Source organism: Aquila chrysaetos, chromosome 16 (genome assembly GCF_900496995.4).
Source record: "Aquila chrysaetos chrysaetos chromosome 16, bAquChr1.4, whole genome shotgun sequence".
Taxonomy (NCBI): Eukaryota; Metazoa; Chordata; class Aves; order Accipitriformes; family Accipitridae; genus Aquila; species Aquila chrysaetos.
This window is the reverse complement of record NC_044019.1, coordinates 5,277,601-5,302,477: the sequence shown is the minus strand read 5'-3', so window position 1 is coordinate 5,302,477 and position 24,877 is coordinate 5,277,601. Positions and strand designations below refer to the sequence as shown.

The 24,877-nt window shown below is 46.0% G+C and overlaps 1 protein-coding gene and 4 non-coding genes across 10 annotated transcripts; all 5 read left to right on the top strand.

Moving 5' to 3' along the window:
• Positions 1–456: 456 nt before the first annotated feature.
• Positions 457–24,031, top strand: LOC115351846 (tRNA selenocysteine 1 associated protein 1). 6 transcript variants are annotated; one of them, XM_030039207.1, is made up of 15 exons: positions 457–634; positions 3,691–3,788; positions 4,589–4,688; positions 7,466–7,518; positions 8,121–8,252; positions 11,398–11,517; positions 12,976–13,138; positions 13,720–13,753; positions 15,489–17,327; positions 18,079–18,292; positions 20,521–20,686; positions 21,890–21,964; positions 22,671–22,729; positions 23,110–23,220; positions 23,676–24,031. In XM_030039207.1, the coding sequence occupies exons 1-9, from the start codon at positions 608–610 to the stop codon at positions 15,623–15,625; spliced, it is 864 nt and encodes a 287-aa protein (XP_029895067.1). In that variant the 5' UTR covers positions 457–607; the 3' UTR covers positions 15,626–17,327; positions 18,079–18,292; positions 20,521–20,686; positions 21,890–21,964; positions 22,671–22,729; positions 23,110–23,220; positions 23,676–24,031. The 6 variants fall into 6 exon arrangements, with proteins under 6 accessions (XP_029895067.1, XP_040985106.1, XP_040985108.1 ...); XM_041129172.1 differs by having other exon boundaries at positions 18,079–20,318; XM_041129174.1 differs by adding an exon at positions 3,503–3,579 and having other exon boundaries at positions 18,079–20,686.
• On the top strand, positions 21,537–21,681 carry LOC115352238. Its single transcript, XR_003927039.1, has one exon. It is a non-coding gene; the product is annotated as a small nucleolar RNA SNORA16B/SNORA16A family (small nucleolar RNA).
• On the top strand, positions 22,413–22,543 carry LOC115352242. Its single transcript, XR_003927043.1, has one exon. It is a non-coding gene; the product is annotated as a small nucleolar RNA SNORA44 (small nucleolar RNA).
• LOC115352244 lies at positions 22,768–22,885 on the top strand. Its single transcript, XR_003927045.1, has one exon. It is a non-coding gene; the product is annotated as a small nucleolar RNA SNORA61 (small nucleolar RNA).
• LOC115352253 lies at positions 23,470–23,540 on the top strand. Its single transcript, XR_003927054.1, has one exon. It is a non-coding gene; the product is annotated as a small nucleolar RNA SNORD99 (small nucleolar RNA).
• Positions 24,032–24,877: the final 846 nt, after the last annotated feature.

The window sequence follows — 24,877 nt, the reverse complement described above, 5'->3', positions numbered from 1 at the left end:
CGCAGGGCTCCTGCCCCAGGGGAACTCTCCTGTCCCCCACCCCGGTCCCCGCATGGCCTCACCCAGGCTTGACCTGCCTTCCCAGCCGAGTTTGCCTCATCCATCCCTCCGTCCACCCCCACTCCCCACGGCCCCTCAGCCCCCTCCTCCTCCCTGCCTCCCGCCCTGGGCCCCTCGTCTCACCCTCCCTCCACGCAGGCCTCCCCCTCACCTCAGGCCTCCCCGCGTCCCAAACCGCTTCCCACCACCCCAAACCCCCCTCCAGCGCTCCAAAAACCTCCTCAAGGAGCCCCCAAACCCAACCCTCTTCCCCCTCCTCACACCCGCCTCCATCTTGCGCGCTCCCCCCCCCACCCCCCGCCCGCACCGCTGGCGCTCCTCCTGCCGGCAGGGGGCGCTGCCGCGGGCCGGGGCGCCCGTGGCGGCGGGGGCGCCGCTCTCTCCGCCCGCCGGGCGCCGCGGAGGAGGCGGCGGGGCAGCGCGGCGGCGGAGCGGGCCGCGGGCTCGGCGTGAGGCGGCGCCGGCGGCGGCGGGGCCGAGCCGAGCCGAGCCGGGTAGGCGAAAGTCGCGGCCCCGCTGAACCCGCCCCGGGGCCTGCGGGAGCAGCATGGCCGCCAGCCTGTGGATGGGGGACGTGAGTGTCCGGCCGGGACCCGCGCGGGGCTTTGTGAGGCGGGCAGCGGGGCGGCCTGGCCGGCGGGAGGTGGGAGGGCAGCGGCCGGGGCGGCCGGCCCCGGGGCGGCCGCGGGCTGGGGCGCACTGACCGACTGACACCCTCGCGCCGACTGACACCCTCACACTGACTGACTGACGGACTGACACCCTCGCCCCGACACCCTCACGCGCTGACACAGCCTCACGGACCCTCACACACTCTGACACACGCATAAACTCCCGAACTGACTGACACTCTGACGCACACTCTCTCCTGTGCACGCTGGCAGGCTCGCACAGGCTGACACGCACACTCACACGGGCTGACACACAAACACACGCTCAGAGATGCTAACCCCAGCCCGGCAGGCACCTTTCTGAGCTGTTGCACGCTCGCAGACACATTAGACACACACACCCAGAGCGACCCTTGTTGCCTGCCCACGGCCAGGGTCACAGGCACACTCGTGGCACTTACACCAGTGTCCCGTGCTGCCTGCGCTCACGCTGGTGGGCAGGCACGCTCATGGACACTGACATGTTCTCACACTTCTGTGCTCATGCTCCATTAGGCACTTACACACTCACTCACATACTCACAAGCCTGTATGCTTGCATGCTTCTAGGTTTTATATGCTGGCTTATATACTCATGTGCTTGTAGGCACTTATGCGCTTGTGGGCATATGCTCTAAGGCACTTACACACTCACATGCTTGCACTCATGCTTGTGCTGCTAGGCCCATTTGCTTGTGCTCACACTTGTAGGCATTTGTGCTTACTTGCACTCGCATGCTTGTATGCACCTATCCAAGAGTATCCCTCACTACCTGCCCCACACACATGCACACCTGTGGGTATACTCACATGCTTATAAGAATTTGCACTCCCCTACATGCATGCACACTCGTAAGCACTTACGCACCCCAGTATTTCCCTCATTCCTGCCTGCATGTGCACCTGGCAGCACGCTCACAGATGCTTCTTCACCCCAGGGTGTCTCTTGCTGCCTGCTCACATGCACGCCATGGGCACACTCACACAGCAATACGCACCCCACAGTGCTCCTTGTTGTCTGCCCTTCACACACACTGCATACACCCTCATACTTGTGCACCCTCACCACTTGCTGCTGTACACACACACACATACTTTCATACACGCTCACGTACGTGTACTCACACCCAGCGTATTGTAGTGCTTTGCTACCCACACATGCCTGTATGTATGTGCTCATGTTGTATTGTAGTCTGCACTGTCTGCCACTTTTACACGGTCACATAGGCAATCCCACCGCTGTATTGTAGTGTTCTTGCTGCCTGCCACATGCTTGCATACACCTGTATATATGTACAGATACGTATATGCAGTTATACCAGCGTATCACAATTTCCATCTTGCTTGTTACTTGCACGCACATCTTTCTCCAGCCCCTTTCTTACAGACTCACACCAGCATATTGCATAGTCCTGCTTGCACACACACATGCACCCTGTGCTATTCCTCAGTCTGTCTCATCTGTGTGTGTACATACAACCCAGCACATCACTGAGGATCCCACTGGGTGCTTCTCTCTTAAACACACACTCACGCACACCAAGTTTGCCATTGCATTGCGTGCATACACTGACACATCAGGGATTCTTCCACTGCCTGCCACTCATGCAAGCAGACTCCGTGGAGTCTGCTGTCTCTTTCTTTTACTCACATAAAGGTTCATCTACCACCTCTCCACCATAAGGCCATGTTCTTTTTCAGTCACCTTTCTCACAAGCAGGCCGTGGCTCTTTGAAACACACATGTAAATATACAGCCTTTATGAGTCCAGCTTTCCTGTACACACGCACCATAGGATCACCCTCTGTGTGGCATGTCTGTACAGAGTAGTGCTACCTGCTGCTTCTGGCACATGTAACAGAGTCCTTTCTGCTCCACACTCCCACCTCTGCAGGGCATCTGCCACCTTTTGCACACGTGAGTGCAATATGGTCACCCATTATCAGATACTGCACAAGTCTGCACATTCTGTCACACACACAAGTGGTGGAGCCACCTGGTACCTGACAGACATACGAACACACTCGAGGGCTGTCAGTTACCACAAGGCCATCTGTCTTAATCACACAGGTACATATACTTATATATATGGAGCTCTATATATTTCCGACACACCCTGGCCCCGTGTTACTTGTCACATGTAGTGCTCCCTATCAGTATGTGTATTGCACAAAACTTTAATTTCAGTTAGTTCCCTCCTCCACTTTCTGCTACACAGAGAGGCATCCTCTTCCCTCAGTCCATCATATATTTAGTCCAAATTGCAGTGCCATTTCATACTTTTCAGTCACTTACACCATACAGACACCTGCCCTCCAGCGTGTTCACTCACACAGCAGCACTGCCCTGCACTTCACGCGCACTCTGACATGCACAGTGCCACCCTCTCACCTACGACATAAACACGGTCAGTGCACCCACGTGCAGTACAAAGTGCAGACCTACTGCGGGACGCGATTAGAGGTCTCCCCTCCAAGTGCTGCCCTGCATATCTCCACAGTTATGCAAGGTAGACATGGCTCTGCAAACCCCTACCCCAGCTCCATGGGGGCTGTGTTACCTGACGCATGCCGCCCGTTCGTCATAGCACCCCGGGCTGTGCCGCGACTGGGTACTGATAGCGCTGGCCCAACCTCTGTTTGCATACAGAGAAGAGCCTGCAATCTCCTTATCCCCTGCTCCGTGTAGTGAACGCTCAGTTTGTTGCTGTATGTTTCTGAGTGGCTTTTGTCCTTCTGTGAAAGCTCCCTGTTCTCTGAAATTCATGCTGTCTCTTGGGTTCCACTTTGCAGACTGTTGAGCCTGGTTCATGCATGCCTGCTGGTTTTGAGTGGCATCGACCCTCTTAAATGAGTCTTCTTTTTGAAGTGTAAGGGTAAAATACTTCTCAATAATGTTTTAACTGCTTAGGGTGACATTGACACATATATTCTCCTTTTTGTAGATGCCCTGGTCTGACTCTTTTTTTTTGCTTTTATAGCTGGAGCCATACATGGATGAAAACTTTGTTTCAAGAGCCTTTGCCACCATGGGAGAGCTTGTACTGAGTGTAAAAATCATTCGAAACAGGTTGACAGGGTAACTGTTTATGCTTGTTTTCAGTTTGTTCTACCAGTGCATTTGGATTGAACCGTTTGCCTTCTGTATGGCATCGCTGTGGTCCTGTCCAGATTAGAGTGATTTTCCCTTTGAGCTTTTCACCATTGCTGCCAACAATATGGGTATATTGATGATAGCAATGGAGAGGACAATTGCTGGCTCTTCGACCTCACCATCAACAAACCTCATGTTTGGCCCTCATCCTGCAGTGCTTCAGCAGTCATTCAGAGCAGCATATGTATGCCATACAGTCCCTCTGGGAACTACACCTCCCGGGCTGAAGGCTTCAGTGACTAGTCTGTGTTAATTGTTGCACTAGTGCAGCTACGTGATGCTGGCAGAGGTGGGAAGTCTGACTTAGAAAGAGCAATATGAGAACCTTTGGAGTTCATTTGGAATAAAATGAGTGACTGTAAAAAGAATAAAGTAGTTTCATATTCTTGTAAATGTTGTAATTTCAGTTTTCAATTGTTTAAACTTGGGTGGGAAAATTTATAGTCAATGAAAGTAGGAAGTAAACTAATTGTGAGCAAAACTATTTTCTATGTGCTTATGTTGACGTGACTTACTGGTAAGTAGGGGCTATCGCTTTCCTTGAGATGCAAGATTACTTTGCTAGCTTCTTTTTGGTAGCTAATGTTTATACTCTGAAAAAGAAATTGTTTTAAGTATTGCAACTATAGCAAATTTCCTACCAGTTATCTAAAAATATAATATTCCTCCTCAAATGTGTTTTGAACTGAAGTCTTTCTCTCTCCTCTCCTATGTCATATGTTCAGAATTCCAGCAGGCTATTGCTTTGTAGAATTTGCAGATCTAGCTACTGCAGAGAAATGTTTACACAAAATCAATGGAAAACCGCTTCCTGGTGCTACACCGGTAAGTAAATGAAAGCAGCCAGTTGAGAACCAAAACTGGGAAGGAATAGATAGTGTAGAATCTGTATTTTGAGTGATTACAGGCCAATTCCATAGTTGGCAAACTGGGATTCTTCTTTTCTTTAAAATAATGAACATAAAACTATTAGTGTTCTTGCTCATAAAATTGTTGAAAAAACCCACTGATTTCTATGTGAATGTCTGGATAAAATCCAGGTATAGAAATGTTGTGATGTGTTTTTTCATTTCTGACCCTGTCTACTGTTACCAAAGTTGGACTAATGAGAAACCAGAGAAGAACAAGGGAAAAATAGATTGAGTATACCTACCTCCGTCCTTCTGTCTCTCTCCGTTTGTAGTTCCATATTAATTTGTTACAGTGTGTATGTTGATACATATGTACAAGATGAACTTGCAAGTTCACACTGAGTTTTGAGTAACTTTGATTTGCCAGAGGAACATAATTTTTAAGCCTTCCATTGTTCTTGGCCCTTAGCAAACAAAAGTTATTCAAACCTATTTACAGTGGAGAAAGAGCTAGACCATTGTATAATTGCAATACATAACAAATATCTTGGATACATAAAAGCTAGGTAGTTAGGAAGAAGAGGAGAAATAGTCATAGAGGCTAATTTTAGGATGTTGACTCGAATGTTTAGTAGATTAAAATGGGACGGCTGACACAGCTGTCTGTTGTACCCACAGAAGTTGGCTGCAGTAGCTAGGATGACTGGTTCATAAAGCAGCTCTAGAATCACCTCAATTACGGTGTGATGTAGTAAGGTAAATTGATGCCTATTTCAGTGTAGTTAACACCCTGAGTAGGAAACCTGGAAGTTCAGGTTGAACTATTTGGTCAGCCTTCCTGAGAGGATGGTGTCCCCCATTAAAAGGGGTAGATGAGAGGCCTGGAGGTATCTGTTTCACCTGTCCTGTTTAATATGCAAATCAGAGCCCATGAGTAAGGGAAGCTAATCTTACTAGATGCCTTCTGTAGTCACTAGAGAGAGAAAGAGAGCAGCTCTTGCAAGGAGTAATATAATAATTGAAGTTTGATTTCGGGAATACCTGTCTTTATCCACGGTTTAATTTGAAATGTGGTATTGTGTAGAGGGATGATTTACATAACACATGGAGAGATTTACAGATGTCAGACACGAGATCCGATGTAGGCAGCCTAAATCAGTGCACTCAGCAGGCAGCTGTCCAGCTCATCTCTTGCATTTAGATACTTTCTCTCTTGTTTACACAAAACTGAGTGTGGCTCACTTTTATTTATTTTTAAATACTGAATCAGCCAAAGGAATAACAGAGAGCCACAGTGCTGTTGCTGTCTCTCTTTTACAGAATTAGTGTCCCCAGTTCCCATTTAAATGGAAGTACTCTTGGTCTTTCATTGATTTTAAACCCAAAATATTTCTATGAAGAGTGAGATCCAAAAAAAAGGTGAAGGTGCTTCAAAGTGCAATCTAAATTTTGTACTAGCTTGTAAATGGTCCACAGAAAGAGTTGTGTACCACTGTGCACCAGTGAATGCAAGCATGCAAGGAACATGATTATAGCCTAGAGTTAAGTCTTTGCTCTATTTCCCAAGAATTATTTACGCTGTCTCTGAGGCAAGAAAATACATCATACAAGGTGCAGGAGCACACTAGGCTCTCCACTATACTAAACAAATGTCCTGATCTCTATGTTATGGATTCACAGTAGGCTTGCTTTCTTTGGCCAAACTCCCCTTGAATTCTTGCTATGCCACTGTGTAGTGCAGACAGATATCTGCTTTGGAAGCCTGTTGGGAGATAGAAAAATGGTTTCGAAGCCCCTCAAGCTGAGAGGGGATCCAGCTTAGGTCTTACACTCTCTGGGTGAGTTCAGACACCAGTGTTCTTGTAAAGGAGTGCAACCCTGTGCTTCTTCCTGTCAGACATGTTTCAGAAGAAAATAGCAGTTACCATTGCACTCTGTAGTGAACCTGCTTGGGTTATTGTGTGCTAAGCACCATATAAGAATGCCCATGGGATTGAGACCCTTGGGATTTTGAGGCAGAAGATCAGCTGCTCCTTAGATCTTGGGCTAGACTTAAACGTGAGTTGGGTACAAGTTGTTGAACCCTACCGGATAGGGGTGGGGAGTTCCAGATGTGCCAGTTGGCACAAATCTAGGCTCCTGGGAAACTTGTTTAAAAAATAAAATCAGGTGCAGTTTAGGGAGACCTTTAGTGTCCAATGACAGGTAATTCTTAAAAAAAACCCTTAATTTTGGATCTTACTAAATGAGCACAACATCTTGAGCGAAGTATTTAGCCATACTTCCAGACTTGGGGGTTGATTCCATTTTCCTGTATGGCTGATTCTGGTCTGCCAGTATTCATGTAAATCGCAAATGTCCAGTGGTCTGTGCTGTCATTTCATTTTAAGACCTTAAAATTGAAAGTTATTTAATATTTGTCGTTGGTACCTCTGCTTTCCTGTCTTCCTTAAAGATACAAAAATTTGGTGCTATGTAAGGTTCACCTGTCTCTCGCTAGCTGTATAAACTGTTGAAATAAAGATAGGCCAAACTTCTCAGTGCAGGTTCTTTGCTGCTTTTCATTAGTATAGCTGTACTGATGTCAAATAAAAATGTTGTCCTTGATACCTTAACTGGCTGGCCTGATGGCATTGAACATCTGTCAGCATTAAGAAAGTTGTGTCAAATCAGCTTATTGTATTTTTTCCTAATTGTTTGGATTCACATGAGAACATTTGAATGTATGGATTCATTTTTGCCTTCTTTCAGGCAAAGCGATTTAAATTGAATTATGCAACATATGGAAAACAGCCCGATAACAGGTAAATGCTCAATATTTAAATATTAGTTTTGCCTGCTTAATGTCTCTTTATCAATTGCCTTGCAAAGAGTATTCAATATATGTAAACCCACAAGTTCATCATTGCCAGTTTTTAGCAGAGGGAGGGTGACTTATACTGCCTGTCAGTTTTATGCTTTGCCTTTTGTGTGGCACAGCATATTTGTCATGAGTGTCTTTTTAAGGTATTTAAACTTTGTAGTATCAAAGTATCTTAATTCTTATATTATAATTTAAGATCAATGACTGGAAATAGCAAATCTATAAATGAGACATTAATGTTTTCTTGCCATGTTAGAAATCCAGAGATATCCTGTGAGAAATAAGCAATGAAATTATCTTGAAATAAAAAGCAGTATTGAGTAGATTGGTTGTGCTGCTTGAATTAACTTGAAAAAGCAGCGTCAATAAAAATTTTAGTCACCTAAGCAACTTAACTGGCGACACTTTAAAGTATCCGTTAAATAGTCTTTTAATATCGCTTTTCTCTGAAGTCAAATGTTTAGGCTAAATGTTAACTGTCACTCAGCATGCCTCTTTTTTTTTTATGATTGTGCTTAAGAAGTTTTCTTTTGATTTCTTTAGTCCAGAATATTCACTTTTTGTGGGAGACCTGACTCCTGATGTGGATGATGGCATGTTATATGAATTTTTTGTTAAAGTTTATCCATCATGTAGAGGTGGAAAAGTTGTTTTGGACCAGGCAGGAGTATCCAAGTAAGTAATCTTTTATTCATTCTTTTCTTTCACTTCACATGCAGCAACAGGAAAGATATAATGCAGCAAGGGAAAAGGAATAGTTCTATCAGCTTAGATTTTAGTAACCTTAAAATACAATGTTCTCGGACATTCAGTCTACAGCATGCTTGGGTTTTGATAGTCACCACAGTGTATTGTCACTCCTCTGTCAGTGTGATGCCCTTTGTGTATTGGCAGTATGTTATTGCACTTCTGAAAACACTGAAAAATGTCTAAGTAATCTTGAAACACTGTCCTCCTGAACTCTCAAGATGGAATTGTGCTTTTACAGTCTTTAGGCTATCGAGTGTATATTTCTGTGAAAGCTTTACAGGTTTGTGTTTCAAACAGGGTAGGGCAAACAAAGCTATGATTCATTGTCAGGTACTTAGTAGCCGCCTTGTTCATCCTTACTGGAAATGTCTTGCCAGAAACAGATGTCAAAAAGTCAGATTTCTTAATGTTATTAAAACTTCTTCTAAATAGCAGAAAATTAAACTGTATTTTCCTAGAAGAGGGACCAGTTGGTGAGCACCCTTGTTTTCAAAACGGAACATGGCTTCAATGAAATACAATATTCTGATGTAATACCTATGAGAATGTTGTGATACAACTTAGACTATGGCTGTAGATCTCCCCTCTTTCTCACAGAAGGTTTCTCAGTCTTAGATGTGTTGGTTTGAAGGAACCTCTGGAGGTCTCTGGTCCAGCTTCCCACTCTTAGCAGGACTGCTGCCAATGCTAGATCAGGTCAGCCATGAATTGTGTAGCCTGGACAATGTTCCAGGATGGAGATAATACAACCTGTCTGGGCAGCCTGTTCCAGAGTTGCACTACCTCCCTAGTAATGAAGTTCTTCTTCATGTGCAACCTGAACCTCTTGCAGAGCTGCTCACTCACTCTCTGGCTGTTAAGCACTCATGCTGTTACTGCCACCTCACCTGAGACCAATATTGCCGGGGTGGGCTCCGGGTGCCTCCTCCTCCTCAGAGGTGTAAACCTAGCAGTTCTTCTTTTGCTGCACCTGCTTCAGTCTTTGCCTACAAAATGGGTGTTGGGTGATGCAGGTTGGGCCATTAGCTGGGCTTTGGGACCTGTTCGTAAGTGCAGACCTTAGGGGAGGAGAATCTGTGGCAGCTTGGGAAGGGAGGAAGGAGCAGGGATTTAAAGACCTATTGCTGGGAAGAGCACAGCTATCTCCCCTAGCAGTGCCAGGGTGTTGCTGCCAGGGGCTTTGTTGTGACTTGTGCAGTTACTCAAAGCTGAGGCAACTGCAAGTGTTAGTGTGATGCGAGAGAGGAACTTGGGGCTTGCAGATGTGCCTAGTGAAGCGCTGGCCCTTCCAGCCAGGGCTGGTAGATCAGGAAGGCCTCCTCCCAGCACCTCTTGTCCAGGCAAGAGGGGAGCTTGCAGCCTGATGCCATAGTGCTGTGCCTGCTTCTTTGCTTTCTGCTGAGGGTGCAGGCTGGGGGCTTCTCCTAACTGCAGGGACAAGACAGAATGTCTGCCAGGGAGGTCCTGGCCACAAAGAAATGATTTCTTAGTGGATTTTCTTCTGTACTAAAATCTGGTTTAGCCATTGGTACGAAAAAACTAAGTGTCTGGAAAAGTTGGAAGAATCACTGGCTTCCTTGCTGCACTACATCCAACTCTTTTTCTGTCCATCTCTATTTTGGAACGGCCAATATTCCCCGTTTCACTTAACCATTCCTGGTCCCATCCGAAATGCTGCAGGAGCCTTTGCAGCAGCTTAGAAACTTACACACTTTGGTGTGCGAACACCTTAAACTGACTTAAAAGTTGACTTGCACTGGTTTAATTTGCCACAGTCCTTTCACAGAGGGCAAGTTAAACAGAATGTGTACTGATGTAGAGTTTTGCTCTTGCTTAATTATCCAGTTTGTATATAAATAAGCCTGAGCTTAGGTTTGGTCTCCTGTATGTGAGGAGTACACATACATACATGCATATATGTATGAAGATACATATTTGGACTTGTGCGTATAGCTTGCTATGCAAGATACCGCATTTTATGGAGCACGAAATGCTCTGTAATAGCTTCCAGTGTGGACCTACTATGAATACTAGGTGATGCTGCTTTCAAAATAGCATGTTACTTGGTGTTAAGAGTTTCCACAGAATAGATATGCCGTAAATTTACACCCTTGCTTACGGCTTGTTCTTTTCCCCAGGTAGACAAGCCCTTTCCCTCCCAAACTCCTTCCTTCACCTAGATGGATACCTCTTTCCCTCCCACACCTAAGTCTTTGATCTTTCTGCTGCGTGAGGCGGCCCATCCCATCTTGGGATCCTGGCACTGCCGTCCTGGATGCTGTTGCATTGCTTCTGACTCACTACAGCATCAGAATCCCACACAAAGGACCTTTGGGGTTGGAGGGGAGTTAATATTTTCTGTCTGGCTGACATATAGTACTGCTAGCACTGCAGTGAAGGATTGCTACAGAGTCGAGGGGTTGCTGGCTGTGTGCTATCCTTGTTCAAGTTGTGCTATCAGACCAAGTTTTAGCAACTTGATGTTAAGAGCTTGTTTTCAGGTCCACTGTTGAGAATGCTGATGGGGCTGTGCCATTGTTAGGAATGACAGAAAGCCTATTTGAATATTTTCCTGTTGAAAAAAGGACTTGATTGGAAAGTGTATCTCAGTTGATCCTACAGAAAAGCAATGTTTTCCTTCACAGTGGGGCAGCTTTAGATATAAACAATACCTATGTCTTGTCAATCCTGTGCTGACTTGCAACTGTTTAGATTATCTGTATCCTCCCAGTATAGATTTGAGGCTTTGCTACTGTCTGTTCCTGCATTTCAACATGTCTTGTGTCAGCTCACTTCCAATTCCCCAGAATCCACTGGCACAAGAATTACTTTACTTTAGTCCAGCCCTTGAAAGTACTGCCGAAGCTTGGACGTACAGTTTCAAGCATTTTGCAAAAGCAGCTGGCAGGCGGAATCATTTAATCTCTACTAAAAGCAGGGACAGCCCTAGCCAAAGTGTTTCATTTGCTCTGTTTTTTAAAACGAATTTTGACTTCACTGTAAATATTTTTTTAAAAGTGGCACAGCTTTTTTGTTTTTGTTTTATATGAGTTATTCTGTATCTCTGTAGAGGTTACGGGTTCGTGAAATTCACGGATGAACTGGAACAGAAAAGAGCGCTGACAGAGTGTCAAGGAGCTGTGGGGTTGGGCTCTAAACCTGTACGCTTGAGTGTGGCTATACCAAAAGCGTGAGTATAAGAGCAGCCAGATGTTTGTATAAGAGGACCTTGATGTGAAATCACGTGTATTTTTAAATGTCTTTTAGTGGTTTGGATACATTTCCTGGATGTTTCCATCACAAAGTGAAGGAATACCCACAAATATAGTAAAGTAGCTAGAGTATCAGAATGCACAGGAATTAAAAAAAATTGTAACATTAGATCAAGACTAAGCATTTTGCACTGTTTTTAATTGTATACATTATTAAATACACACACATGTACACACACTGTATTTAAATATGATTATTTTTAAAGTATATGTTCCTTTGCATTAAACTGAAATAGTCTAAATCTGCTTATTGATTTCTGGATAGCAAAGCTCAATTACCTTGCTAATTCTATTATAATGTCTACTAAATATAAGTCTTTTGGGGCAGGGATTAACTTTTTTTTCTGTGTTTGTTCAGAACCTGATACAATGAGATCCTGGTCTGACTTGGGGCTCGTAGCACTAGGGTAATACGAATAATAGTAATTGCTCCCTATTTGAATAATATTTAGATTTTCAGCGACCTCAGAAGTCTTGGGGGGATAAGGAAGAGAAAAGCAGAAAAAGGGGGTGTATCGTGGTGAGAAGATTGATGTTTCCCTCTTCCTACTTCTCACTAATTTCATCATTAGACATAGCTTTATGTGTGACATATTTTCATTTTCAAACGATATTTGTCATCTCATTATTTCAAATCTTGATAACCAGGTGGGATTCCTAGTTCCTTGGGAATGCTGCCACTTTATGGCAAGGAATGGGAATTTTAGTTAGCTCACAGGCTACTTAAGTTTATTTTTTTAATTACTTGTAGTCCTTTTTACTTCATGAGCTCTTCCAACTATGTGCCTTGAAGACCACCCAGTTCAGTGAGAATGGGGACAACGGGTTGTTGCTTAGGCTTCTGTTCAGTAGTAGCAGAAGGGAGAGGTTTTTGTCCATTCTTACTAAAGAAAACCGCAGTTTCTTTGCAAGGCTCTAAATCTTTAACTCTTCATGTAAAGCAAGACTCAGTATCTTGTCTCAGGAAGCTGCAGAGTACTTAACTTCATCCTGTTTATCAGAAGGAAAAAGGGACCCAAGAATCTGGATCATGGTTCAGGATTATTCTAAACTGAGGCTCATAGTCCTGAACTCTTCCCTTCCCAAAGCCAGGAAGTGATACTATATTAACTCATAAAGGATGAAAGCAATGTTTATTAATGAAGATGAATATGAATAAGGAAAGGGCGTTAAATGTAAACCACTTCTTTCTTTCCGCAAATGTATGCAAATGATAACTACTGCTGCAGTAAATAGTGAATATATTTTAAAGACTTGAATTTGCATGTTAGACTAAGCCTTGTCTATGTACCATATTGTATCTTAAGCTATTTCACTGCTTTTTTTCATAATTGTTCTGCATTATTTGCAACTTATTCCTGCTTTATTTTTTTAAGTAATCGTGTGAAACCAATGGAGTACAATCAGATGTACAACTATAATTATAACCAATATTACCAACAATATCACAACTACTATGCCCAGTGGGGCTATGACCAGAACACAGGCAGTTACAGCTACAGCTATCCCCAGTATGGATACACGCAGAGCACAATGCAGGTAGGACAGCGCGATGTACTCGCTCTTCAGTGGTCTGTCAGCAAAGAAACATGACATAGCTTATAAAACGGTGATGGGCACATTTTCTCTTCAAGCTCTGGGGTCTTAATATAGCTACTTGATGAGGAAGCAAAATTCTTCAGCAGACCCTGGTGTGTACTGTTGCTTTATGTGGGGCATATTGCTGGGACTGGAGGGGTAAAAAGGTCTGGAGGACACAAAGCATCTCTTAATGCAGTTGTCAAGGTAGAAGGGTTCTCTTGATATGGGCAGTTGGACAGGCAGTGCTAAGACTGCCTTCTGGGATTCTTCATAAGCCTCATTTTAGAGGGTAGAACAGATCAGGACAGCCACCCAACTTCATCACAGGAATTTCAAGGACTGCTGCCTCTGTTAGAAGTTTAGTGTGGGATCTCCCCCATGGAGTCTGTTGGGAGTGGAACATGGGGCTTATGTGTGAAGAATTCTGTTGTAATCAGTCAGCTATAAAAGTTGGTAGACGACAGTAGTAATGAACAGGTGATGTTCGTAAAAGAGAAGATAAGTATCTGCTGTCCTAAGGGGTTTGTTTTTCCTTGCAGACATATGAAGAAGTTGGTGAGGATGCATTGGAAGGTACGTTTCTCGAATTCTATATTGGAAGTTGTCTATTTGTTCTGCACTGATTAGAGATAGTCTTTCTCAAATTGGCCCTTAATTTCAATGTATAATGTACCTTTATCTTTGAGTAGATCTGAGGTCTCAGAAAATTTTGGAGTCACTATCACCTAGCGCAATTGCATCCTTATTTCACAGTTGCTCTTCCTAGTCTGAACCTTATCAGGACTGAAACTAATTGACTTCACTAGCATTGAGATTTTAATCTTCTATAGTACTCAAGCTTTTATCCTTTTTTTAGTATTTTTCTGGTATGCTACAAAAAAATGTAGATACTCTGTTTTGCTGCAAAATCTTGGAATGTAGAGCCCAGGATACTTCACTGTGCTTTTAATTAAAAAAGAAATAGTTGACACACTGATAAAATATTTGCTTTAGCAGTCATTGCTTGAAATGGGCCACTAAACTATATTGGGGTTTTAGATATACATGCAAGCAGTTTTCATTTGTTGATGCAAGAAAAAATCATTTCATACTAGCAGTTCCAAATTTCTGTCTTGAGTGGAATATGCACTATGTAGTGTATCTTATTCTTCTGTTTAAAAAACTTTAAAAATCACATGCTAACAGTAAAAAGCAGCTGGATCCTTTACAGGATCCATAGGTATCAGTAATGATGTCAGTGAGAAAGCCCTTAATGGCTTTTAAAAGCATTACAGGAGAGCTTTCCTTTCTCTGAAACTAACACGCAAGTACTATAGTTAGAATATCTCTGGGGTGTCTTTTTCTCATTGATTAAATTAATATGTTAAAATTGAAAATATGGAATAATGTATTGCCGGTGTATCATTCCTTTTTCTTAATTCTGTTCTTCTGTGATGTGTTACAACATGACGTAGCTAAAACCAAACATGTTTACAAGCATTTTATTCCTGATGTGTTTTGTAGTTTTTCCATTCAGTCAGCTAGTTGCTTTGCACTCTGATAGTCGCTTAATAACCTATGTGATTGTGCTACTCTGATAACCTGAGCTTCAGATTGTGGGTGTTGTTAGGTGAGCTTTACATCCTACAAGTGGTTTGGGGAATATGATGAGTCAATTATTGCAAAATGTTAAGTGTGCATTGGTAGCAGCAGAATTGTACCTGCTGGGTTGCTCTCCAGCTCCAAAATGCTTTACAAACGTTTCTTCCAACTGTAAAATAAGGGACATATTCATACGTAATTCACTGGGTGTCTCTGGCACTTCTTTGGTTACTAACTGTGAAATGCTTTGAGATGTTCGAGGCTTTGGCAGACAAGCTCTGGTGACTCTTGTTGCAGCAGCGTAAGACGCTACCGTCCCCAGCCATCCACTCTGACCCTGTAGTGGAGGGAGCAGAACGGAACGTGTGCCTGCGCCTCCGCTCCTCCACTTTGCAGTCCGGTGCCTTAGTGCCAACCCACCTTCTTTGGCAGTTTAAGTGGCTACACTGGGCTGCGAGGTGCAGGTATGCGTTCTCTCTGTTGACTCTGCTATGGGGGCAATCACCACTGGAAAGAGGGACATATTTGGATGTAGTTACTTCTTAGCCCATTGCAGAAAGATTTATTAGGGCTAATCTAGTCAGGTTCATGATTGGGCAAGTGCTGGGAATGTTTTGTGACTCCCCCCACATTTGTTTTAGTAAAACTAACATGTTTACAGGGTGTGGGTTTTTTCCTAACACATTTGGCATGTGACCTATTTGTCTGTCTGTCTTTCCCCCTTTAGATCCGGCGCCTCAGTTAGACGTCCATGAAGCAAATAAACAGTTTATGGAACAGAGTGAAGAGCTTTACGATGCCTTGATGGACTGTCATTGGCAGCCTTTGGACACTGTCTCGTCAGAGATTCCAGCCGTGTTATAGCCTCGTTGCTGAGGCACTGTGTCTGTGTGACAAGCCCGCCAGTGCGCTCCAGACTGTTATGCTGCACCTGGATCCTGCAGTAGTGAGGGGTGGCCCTTTCTCCACCCAGGTCTGTTACTCAAAGTACAGGAGGACTGTGGCCTTTCCTGTACAGAATGAGTATCGTAGGAGCATCATGGTAACTTTTATTCATGGTGAAAGTTAGAACTGCAACAGTTTTATTCCTTTTGTCTTGAAATGAACTCTTAATACTTATTGGGAATTGTAATTTATAAACTTTCAACGAGATGGCACAGGGGAAAGACTCTACTCCAACGTACAATAAAAATGTTGGTCTTTTAAGTAAAATTACCCTTTGCATTTTGGTTCCTGCCCATCTTTCTGTTTTGCTGCCCATTTAACTGTCTTCAGTCGTTTGATCCAACTCTCATGAATGTGTTATTTTAAAAAATCATTGTTGGATACCACTAAAATGGCTCGAAAGCTTTCTAGTGACTGGGTAAGGTTGCTGTAACTTGAGCACAGGAAAGAACCATGTAGATGAAAGCTTACGTTCTGTTTAACCTAAGCTGCGATCTTGAGCTAGCAAGTTTATAGCTCGGTGTTCTTAAGCAACTACCTGAAGAGCATTTTGGAGAGTAAAGACAGAAAGGAACGTTAGAAAACCACTGCAGACCGATGCCTTCTACCTGATGATCTCTCGCACGTTTGGCTTGCTTCTCCACCTGTGTATGAGGAAATAATTCCCTATCAGTCAAGCAGTTTAAAACACTTTTACCAGCAACCTTGTTTAAACGTTATTTTGTGTATCATGCCTTTTTTTCATTGTGGATACATCTTGATGGTTTCATTAAGATGTTAAGATTTCATAGCGTCTTCCACTGTCCTGTCAGAGTGAATATGGTGAAACTGAAGATCTTGCAGCAAAAACGGGTCAGAGCAATCTAATCGATATATTGTGCAACAAATTGTTGCTAACCTGGAAAGCAGTTTTCTACTGGACGTTGTATAAGCTGGATGGACAAGCAATATATTTAAGCTAATATTATGTTGCATTAGAAGTGAAAGCAAAAATAATAGCACTTATGTACATGTTATAAGCCCTTTCCAGGCTTTTGTGCCTTAAACTCTTTGAGAAATAGGAACAGATAAACTACCTGTAATAAATGTCTATCCAAGGAATAGTTTGGTAACTGAAATTGCTACTGCAAAGCATTTAGTTGCCTCCATGCCCATGTTGATGCAGAGATTTGCCACAAAATTTAAATACTTTCATAAAGCCTACTTCTACTACACCTTTGTTTGTGTCCATAATTATGATATAATTGTCAGTCTGTGGTCTTTTTATCAACTGCAATGGTAAACGCACTGTGAATATGTGGGGAATGGTGACATATACTGGAGTTAGCGTATTTCTGAACAAGTAGAACTGGAGGACTACTGGACCCCTGCGTTCTCATCTGCTGTGAATTTTTTCCTCCTGCTGTGCATCTGACTGTGCTGTGGGCTGTTAACAGTGTCCTAAGCTTCAGTTACTCTGAATTTAAGGAAATGAATGTTCCCTGCGTGTGATGGTAGTGCTTCAGAGGCAGCAGAGAAGTGGAAGAGAGCAGAGTGCTTTTTTTCTTCTGATGCAGCTGGTCAGCTCAGATGATGCCCCTCTTCTTGAAAAGTGCCTGTTCAATATAGTGGCATTTCAGAGGTGATGTAAAGAAGGGGTGTTCTTTAATGTTCTGCTGTTAAACGCTTTGTAGATTGTTCTGTTACTGTGCTGCAACAGTGCTACCCTGTATGCCCTTCATTCTCCTCTTTTGGGCCTATCTTTCCATATCCCCCCAAATCTTAGCTTTTATAATGCAGCCCTCCTAATTTGCTATGGGAGGTGACCTGAAGCCACACTTACTTTATCCATATAAATTTATGCTGCTATTCTAAGGCTGGCCAGCACTGCTGTCCTATGTAATATTTCCTAATGCATGGATAAGCCATGTCCATCTAAGTCCATCTGTAAAGGACAGTGGAGCAGGTTATCACAGAGCAGCACCCCACACAGACAATAACGCTGTGGCAAAATCATTTTGCTCTCTGCAAAATGTTTTTGTGGCGGAAAGAAAGTTGGTAATGACTAGTCCAATCCATCATAATCCCCTAGTTTCTAGGAGAGCTATGTGTATACAGACCCTTGGGCCCTTACATGGAGAACAATTTGGGAGTACGGAGGCCAGCAAAGATTACCTGCTGCAGCCTGCTTACTGGTGCTGCAGAGCTTAAAATAGCTCACGCATTTCCTTTTAGGAGAGAGCTTGACGTGAGGCTTTGGGCCACGTTCCCTTGATGTGTGAGCCAGCCTTTTGGGGTTGTTTGTGAGAATCTCAGCTGATGTTCTGTTGAGCTGTTAATCTCTCTGCGCTTTTTTCTGTGTATCACTTACTCATCTTAATGTTCATTTTCAGCTCCCAGCCATTATTGCAGCATCTGAAGCACAGAGGAGACTTTCATGTGGAGCTACAAAACAGCCAGTCACCTGGATTTTGTAGGGTTTGTGTTTTGGAATCCAAGTTAAACAGAGTGTGGGATTTTGTTTCTCATGGACAGCTACAGGAAAAGCCCTGATTAATTACCATTTAGCGTAACACAAGATGAAAGACAAGGACTCCGTGTAGTAAGGTAAATTCTGCTTTTATCTTTATGTGCTAAAGGCAAGAAATCCAAGGCAGATGATATCATAGTTCACTGGGATTATGTAATTCTTGAAACTTGCATCAAAATCTGAGACTGAGATTATTAAGTATTCTGCCTTTCAGCATGCAATATTTACTAGTAATTACAAAAACAACTCAAACGTTCTTACTGTGTTACTTGATGAAGATGTGATGATCCAACTTAGGTTAAATTGCAGGGACTCTCAGATTACCATTTGAGTTACATAGACTGAAAAATGTTTAGCCAACTGCAGAGCTGGAAAGACGTGGGTGTTCTCCTGTTGGGCATGAAGTGGTGATTTCCAAAGCATAAGCTGCAAGGCTGCGGGGTGGCATGTTGCCATTAACATGTGTTTAATTAAAAGCTTGACAGTAAGCATTGGGGGTGGCCTGTGAGAAATTCTGACCAGCTTCCAATGGGATGAAGAGTTTGAAACCATTTCTTTAGCAAATGTGGGTCTGTACCAGCGCAGGCCCTTGTATGGGCTGAGGGGTCTGATGGGGGCTAGCGATGATGTTTTCTGTATGTGCCTGAGTAGAGAAAATTCCTGTTACTTGGACTGGTTTCAGGAGACGGGTTCATATCCCGCACACCAAGAAGTACCGAACACCCTTAGGTATTTCTCTGAATCCCTTTTGAGGAACAAAGATGTTTGACTCTGATCTTTGCATAGTCAGTTTCTCATTACTGGCTTGCTAATCCCCAGCTTCTGCTAAACAAGATCTGAGAGGAATTTTTACCTTCCAGCCTTGCTATCTCCCGGTGCATCTTGTAAAGCATACTGGATACACCAGTTTCTGGATTTAACTTGGGATTTGCTTAGACATGAAATTAATTCAATGGCAGGATAGGGTATGAATTTTAAATGCAACAGCCACATTTAGAAACTGATAGATGGAGCTAGTTCAGCAAATGTCACTCTGACAAAGCTTGCTTTACCTTTTTGCTTGGTTAGAGCATTTCTTCAGAAAATATCTCCTTTTTTTTTCAAGTTACTATGCTTTTCTTCCTTAGCAGTTATTCTCGGTCAAAAATCCCTTTTGTTTTTTTCCAAGTTACTATGCTTTTCTTCCTTAGCAGTTATTCCCCGTCAAAATGGTTTTACCAAGTGCAGTCAGTTTTGTAAGAAGGGTTTTGTGGTACTGCTTGGTACACACTCCTTTTTTCTCAGGTATCATGCTGCTTCTGCTGTAAAATTTCCAGGGTGAAAGCAACAGTAGATAACGCAGTTAAGGCGATATAGATTGAGAGCTTTACCTGGCCAGGGCTTGCCTTGTCCCCTCAACACATAGGATCCCTGAGGAGCCACAGGCACAGCAACCCACCTGGACCACTAATTCATACTTCCTTTTCCTTACTGTCACTTTATCACAGAGCGCTTCCCTGCAGGTTGTCTGCTCCCACCTGTCTGGTGATGGGAATTGCAGCCTCTTCCAGTATTTTCTCCCCATCTTGCGCTATGGAAGAGACTGATGTGAGGCCATACCGGGAGGTTTCATCAGGGCTTTGCTGACCTTGTGGTCGAGCATCCCAGAGATGCAGTGGGATTTTCTCTGCTTCTCTTTGGATCTCTGTCCATCTTCTCATGATGGGCTGAGGTCTACTGAGCATCCATTGGTTTTCGGTATTGCTCTTTGGGGATTCTCCCCGTTGAGCATTTGGAAGAATCTCTTCCCAAACACTTGATGTTTACCAAGGTTTGAATTTTGGGGGTGTTTTTTGGTTTTTGGTTTTGTTTTTTTTTTGCTACAGTGAGCTTCCAGTTTCTGTCCTGCCCTAGGATTTGACAGGGAGATTTCTAGGTTCATCTTGCATGAGTCGCTGTGCCAAGGAAAATCCAGGCTGTCCAGGGAATGCCTTGTGACTTGGCAGAGCAGCTGCAAGATCCATGGAGGACGGGACCAGCTGCTTTGACCTGTCCTGGGCCTGACCTAACCTGTCCCTGCTGACTTTGACAAGGGCTGTTTTTAGAAGAAGTTGGTCACGCAAGGTTTGGGGCTCACTTCCAGACTTACTTCTGCTTTAAATAGGTGCTGGGCTTATTTTGTTGGTAATGTGGCACGTCTGTGGTGGGGTTACCAGCTTGAAAGGGCGATTCCTGAGCACTGTGAATTTTTTCATTTGTGAATTTTGCTCAGAACAGATTAAAAACTAACTCTTCTTCTCCCTCACCGTTTTTGCACTTTCTCCAGGGCTCAGGGGCAGGAAGCAGTCTCGGGCTTTTCAACCTGATTTCTCACAGTGGCTGTGGCTTCAGCATCAGTACCTGCAGAAATTTCAGCACTCCCTTCCAACCAGTTGGCAAGTGCTCTCATTTTATCCACCAATTATGGATCGTAAGCCAGGAACCTGACAGAGGTATTGTTTTGGCAGATAGATTTTTGTTTCCAAAAACTTACCTTCCATTCCCTGAGGGTGGGGTGTTCCCCCCTGCCTTCCAAAAGGGAGGAAGGAGCAGGAAAAACGTGGCTGCTGCCTTCACCTTTTCGAAGAGCAAACCCTGACGCGCACCTTGCGGGGGGAGAGGAGAGAGAAATTGTCTTTGTGCCGGGTAGACTGGAGATTCATTTAGGTGGGATGGGGGAGCGCAGCTCACCCCCCAGCGCAAGTGGGAGGGTTGCAAATCGTGGTCTTGCTGCATGGGGGTGGGATTTCCCCAGCCTTCCCTGCTGCTGGCGGAGGAGAGGGGTGCGTTTATCCTTTGGGGAGTGGGGTGCCATGGGGTGTCATGGGGTGTCATGGCGGAGTCGGTGGGGGCTGTAGGCGGCGCGAACTACAACTCCCAGAAGGCTCTGCGGGAGGGGCCCGGCTGCAGCAGCCAATCAGCGCTCGAGCTGCCGCCCTATAAAAGGCCGCCGCCGGCTCACTTCCCCCTCTCACTGTGATGGCGGCTGCGGAGGGAGGTCGAAGGGCTGCGGAGGTGGGGGGACAATCCGCCGCCATCCGCCCTCCCCCGGGGCTCTTCCGCCGCTCGGCCCCGCCACATCGGTGCCCCGCGGGCTCCGCGCCCCGGCGGCGGCGCTTCGGGGCGGGTGCGATGGGCTGTGAAGGGCAGCGCGGCCGCGGGAGGGCCTTGCTCCCTCCCAGGCCGGGCCCGGCGTGAGGGGAAGATGCCGGCGCCGCCGTGGGTGAGTGACCTCCGCAGCGGGCTGAATTAAAAAACCACTCCGGGAGAGGCGGCTGCTGGGCGGAGGAGCCCTGCGGGCCTGCCCGGCCCTATCGAAGCTGCGTCTGTCTCGGTGGTGTGGCAGATGCAGTCAAAAAGGAGCCGAGAGCGAAGGGTTTTTCCTCGACGGTCGCCGCTCAGTTTGAGTCTCTGTAACTGTCCGGCAACATTTCAGGAAAATACATGGCCCAGGGCGGGGGGGGCTGGGCGTCGGTGGGCCCTGGCTGTGGGTGGAGGTGGTGCCTGGGGGTGCTGTCGCTGGAAGGAAGCAGCTACCCCGAATACCTGCTTCTGGGGTCGAAGTTGGTGCGCAAAGAGGCAGGAGGTGGTGGCTATCCCGGTTTTTGTGTTGTTTCTGTCATCTACGTGAAGCTCAAGAGTGTATTTTTCCCCAGCAGCATCTTGGCATGGAAGGTGATGCCAGTGTGTGGGATGGCTGGTGACAGCCTCAGCTCGGCAGCATTGGGCAGGTGAGACATGTGATCCAGGCTCTGGAATCTCCCCTTGCGCTGGGAATTTGATTGCCTTCATAGCCTCCCTTGGCCGGAGCAGCAAGCAGCAGTATTTCCTGGCCCTCTGCTAGCAGATACTGCCAGCGCGGTGCTTGTTCCAGGTGCTGCGGATCCTCTGCAGGGCTCATGCTTGGGCTTAGGCCCTGCAGAGGAGGATTTCCCGCTGGCAGGGCCCGTTACAAGTATCGATCCAGTCATGAAGAACTGCAGACTCCCCTTATTTCCTGCTGTGTTGAGATCATGTACGGGTGGGATAAGGGAACTTTCTCTCCTCAGCATCACTGGGCCTGGTTAGTGGCAGAACTGGGAATCAGATCCGATCCAAAGCCAGCAGATCACTCTGCTTTTGCTCCATCTGCCGCTCTGAAGCTGTAGCAGACTTTCCCAGGCGAGCTCAGTGGTGAATCTGCATGTTTATCCAAGAGCTGTGGCTCTGTGCAATAGCTACAGGTCTCCAACAACATGCGAGAGCAACGGGAAGGTCTTTGACTGCTGGGCCTCTTTTGCCTGTTGCTGTCACTCGCCCCTCCTATATATTTTCAGGAATTGGGGCGTTTCTTCTTGCAAGGCGCTGGTGGTTTCTGGGTGGGGTGTGTCAGTGACATGTAGTTGTGAGCCTGCAGCCTGCTGCTGACGTTAAGGGGGGTGTTGCGATGTCTTCCAGGGTTGCTTGGTGTTTTGGAGCTCGCTCAGCCGATGTCCTGCCTGCCGGATAGAGCCGAGGTGAGGACGTAACGCCTTTGTCAGAGCTCTGTAGCCTGTCCCTCCAGATCCCTTTCCCATCAGATCTGAATACCGATCTTGTGGTCGAAAAAGGAGGAAAAACAAAATTCAAACTGGTCTCGGCCTCTTTGCTGGTGCAGCCCTGCTCTGAGAGGGGCCAGTTGGAAGACAGTCTGTTTTGGCCTTGCACCTTTGGGAAGTCTGGGGTAGGAGTGAAACCCCCTGGTCAAGAGAGTGAATGAATGTTGGGCGTAGAGAGCAGAGGTGCTGTGAAGATTTGCAGACTGGGGTTTGCTTGGGCTGGGTTTGATGCGTTGATTCCTAGTGTACAGTGACTCATCAACTTTAGATACTTACCTGTGCCTATGGTTTTTTTTCAGGAATTACTTAGTGGAAAAGGCCGAGCGCTTATGAGCCCCTGTCCCCGGTGGAAGGATTGGGTTTGCTTTTCTTAGGGCCCGAATCGTGGGGGAAGCTGTGACATGGAGCACGTGAGTGTCCTTTGTGGGTACTTGCCAGGTGTTTGGTGTTTCATGAGTGGGATCTCGCCAGTCCTGGGTGATAGAGGACAGTTCAAGCTGACTGTGCCTGTGCTGGAAGTGGCCAGTCCCTAACCTGGGCTTTGCAGGTGGGAATGATCAACTTCATTAGTAAGGTTTTTAATTGGGCAGGCTATTATCTGTAGGGCAGAGTGTCTGTAGAGTGAGATCAATCACACCGCACCAGCCCTCCGAGCGTAGCCTGGTCCGTGATGACTCCTTTCTTTGGAGACTGTTGGATGAATCCTGCGGATATGGGGCTGAGGCCAGGCATGAACTAGCCAAAATCACTACCCAGTGCGGGCTGAGGGAACGGCCGGGAATTCCTTAACACAGGTGAAATCTGAAGCAATGCCTAGTCCAACCGGTCTTCATTCAGGCTGGACTATTTTTTATCCCCTTTTCAGGTCTAAGTCGAGTGTGGAGCCGAGATGAGCCGGTCCCTGAGGCTTTCGGTGCTGCAGTGCAAGACTTGGTTCTTCTCCAGCCCTCTCCTGGAAGCGGGAGCTCTGCATAGCCAGATCCTGGCTCCTTCCAGAGCCATGAGCTCCCCCAGGTGGGAACAGCTGCTTCTGTGCTCCGCTCCCCTGTGCCACAGGCAGAGGGAACTCATTTGGCTCCAGGTGCTGCTCAAGCTCTCGTTCAAACACTCTGCATGGAAGAAGGGTCCCTTTTGTGGAGTTTTCTCAGGAGAAGAGCTCGGGGCAGGGTCTGAATATAAAATATTTTGAGAGTTGAATAAAGGCAATCACTTGAAATCCTTGCTGTGTCTCCTGTGCTCGTGTTTGGGGTGCGTTGGGCCGGGGCTGGGGAGTGCTGCATCCTGCCCATGCCCTGCTGGGGGTGAGACTTTGCTCGTGAAATCTGAGCAACTTCTTCCACTGGAGGTTACCGATCCTTTAAGGTGAGTTTCTGTGGCTGTACCGGTGGGCTGGATCTCCAGGCAGCTGGTGCGTGACTTGGATGTGCTCTCGGATGTACTTTTTTTCTCCTGGAAGTACGTGTGTCTGACTTGTTTTTTCTGTCGAGGTCTGTGCTCCTCATAACGCGGAGTTAGTGCCCGAGGGAGCTGATGCGGAAGCCCTTTGCACACCAGAGCTGCGTTGACCAGGAGCCAGTCTTTCCCTTCCTCCAGACACTGGAACTGGTGCAGCAGCTACTGCCGGAGCTTCCCCCTTTGCAACCCCGGGGCGGTGGGTCCCTGAGAGCGCAGGAAAGCTGCGTGGGAAGTCGCGGAGGTGCATGGAACGGCTCCTGCCCGGGGAACAGCAGTGTCTTACAACGTTGCCAGCATCCTCTGCTGGAGCCCTGGTGACGAGTTGCCCATTTTTTCACGATGGAGAACAAGTTGGGGGTGGAAACAGCCCCAGAGCTGTTGGAGTGAGTCTGTTATTCCTGGTCTCTGCACAGCCGTCGGGAGGGGGAGGGCCAGGTGATGGCAAAGTCCCCACGCTGCTGTAGGTGACCTGGGCTGTTTGCAGAGAGCACCTTTGTCCAGGGGACGTGGAGTCGCTGCCTCTGACCCGTCTTCCCTTCTCCCTGTGGGGACTGGAGAGCCCTTTTCCCACAAAGCTCATCCCTCCCACCTCTCCCAGAATTTTGGCTTCCT

Excerpts from the sequence above, each read along its gene's own strand:
- LOC115351846 (XM_030039207.1), top strand. The coding sequence starts at position 608 with ATGGCCGCCAGCCTGTGGATGGGGGAC. Across the intron at positions 11,518-12,975 it reads AGTGTGGCTATACCAAAAGC|TAATCGTGTGAAACCAATGG; the intron begins GTGAGTATAAGA and ends TATTTTTTTAAG. Across the intron at positions 13,754-15,488 it reads TGGTGAGGATGCATTGGAAG|ATCCGGCGCCTCAGTTAGAC; the intron begins GTACGTTTCTCG and ends TTCCCCCTTTAG.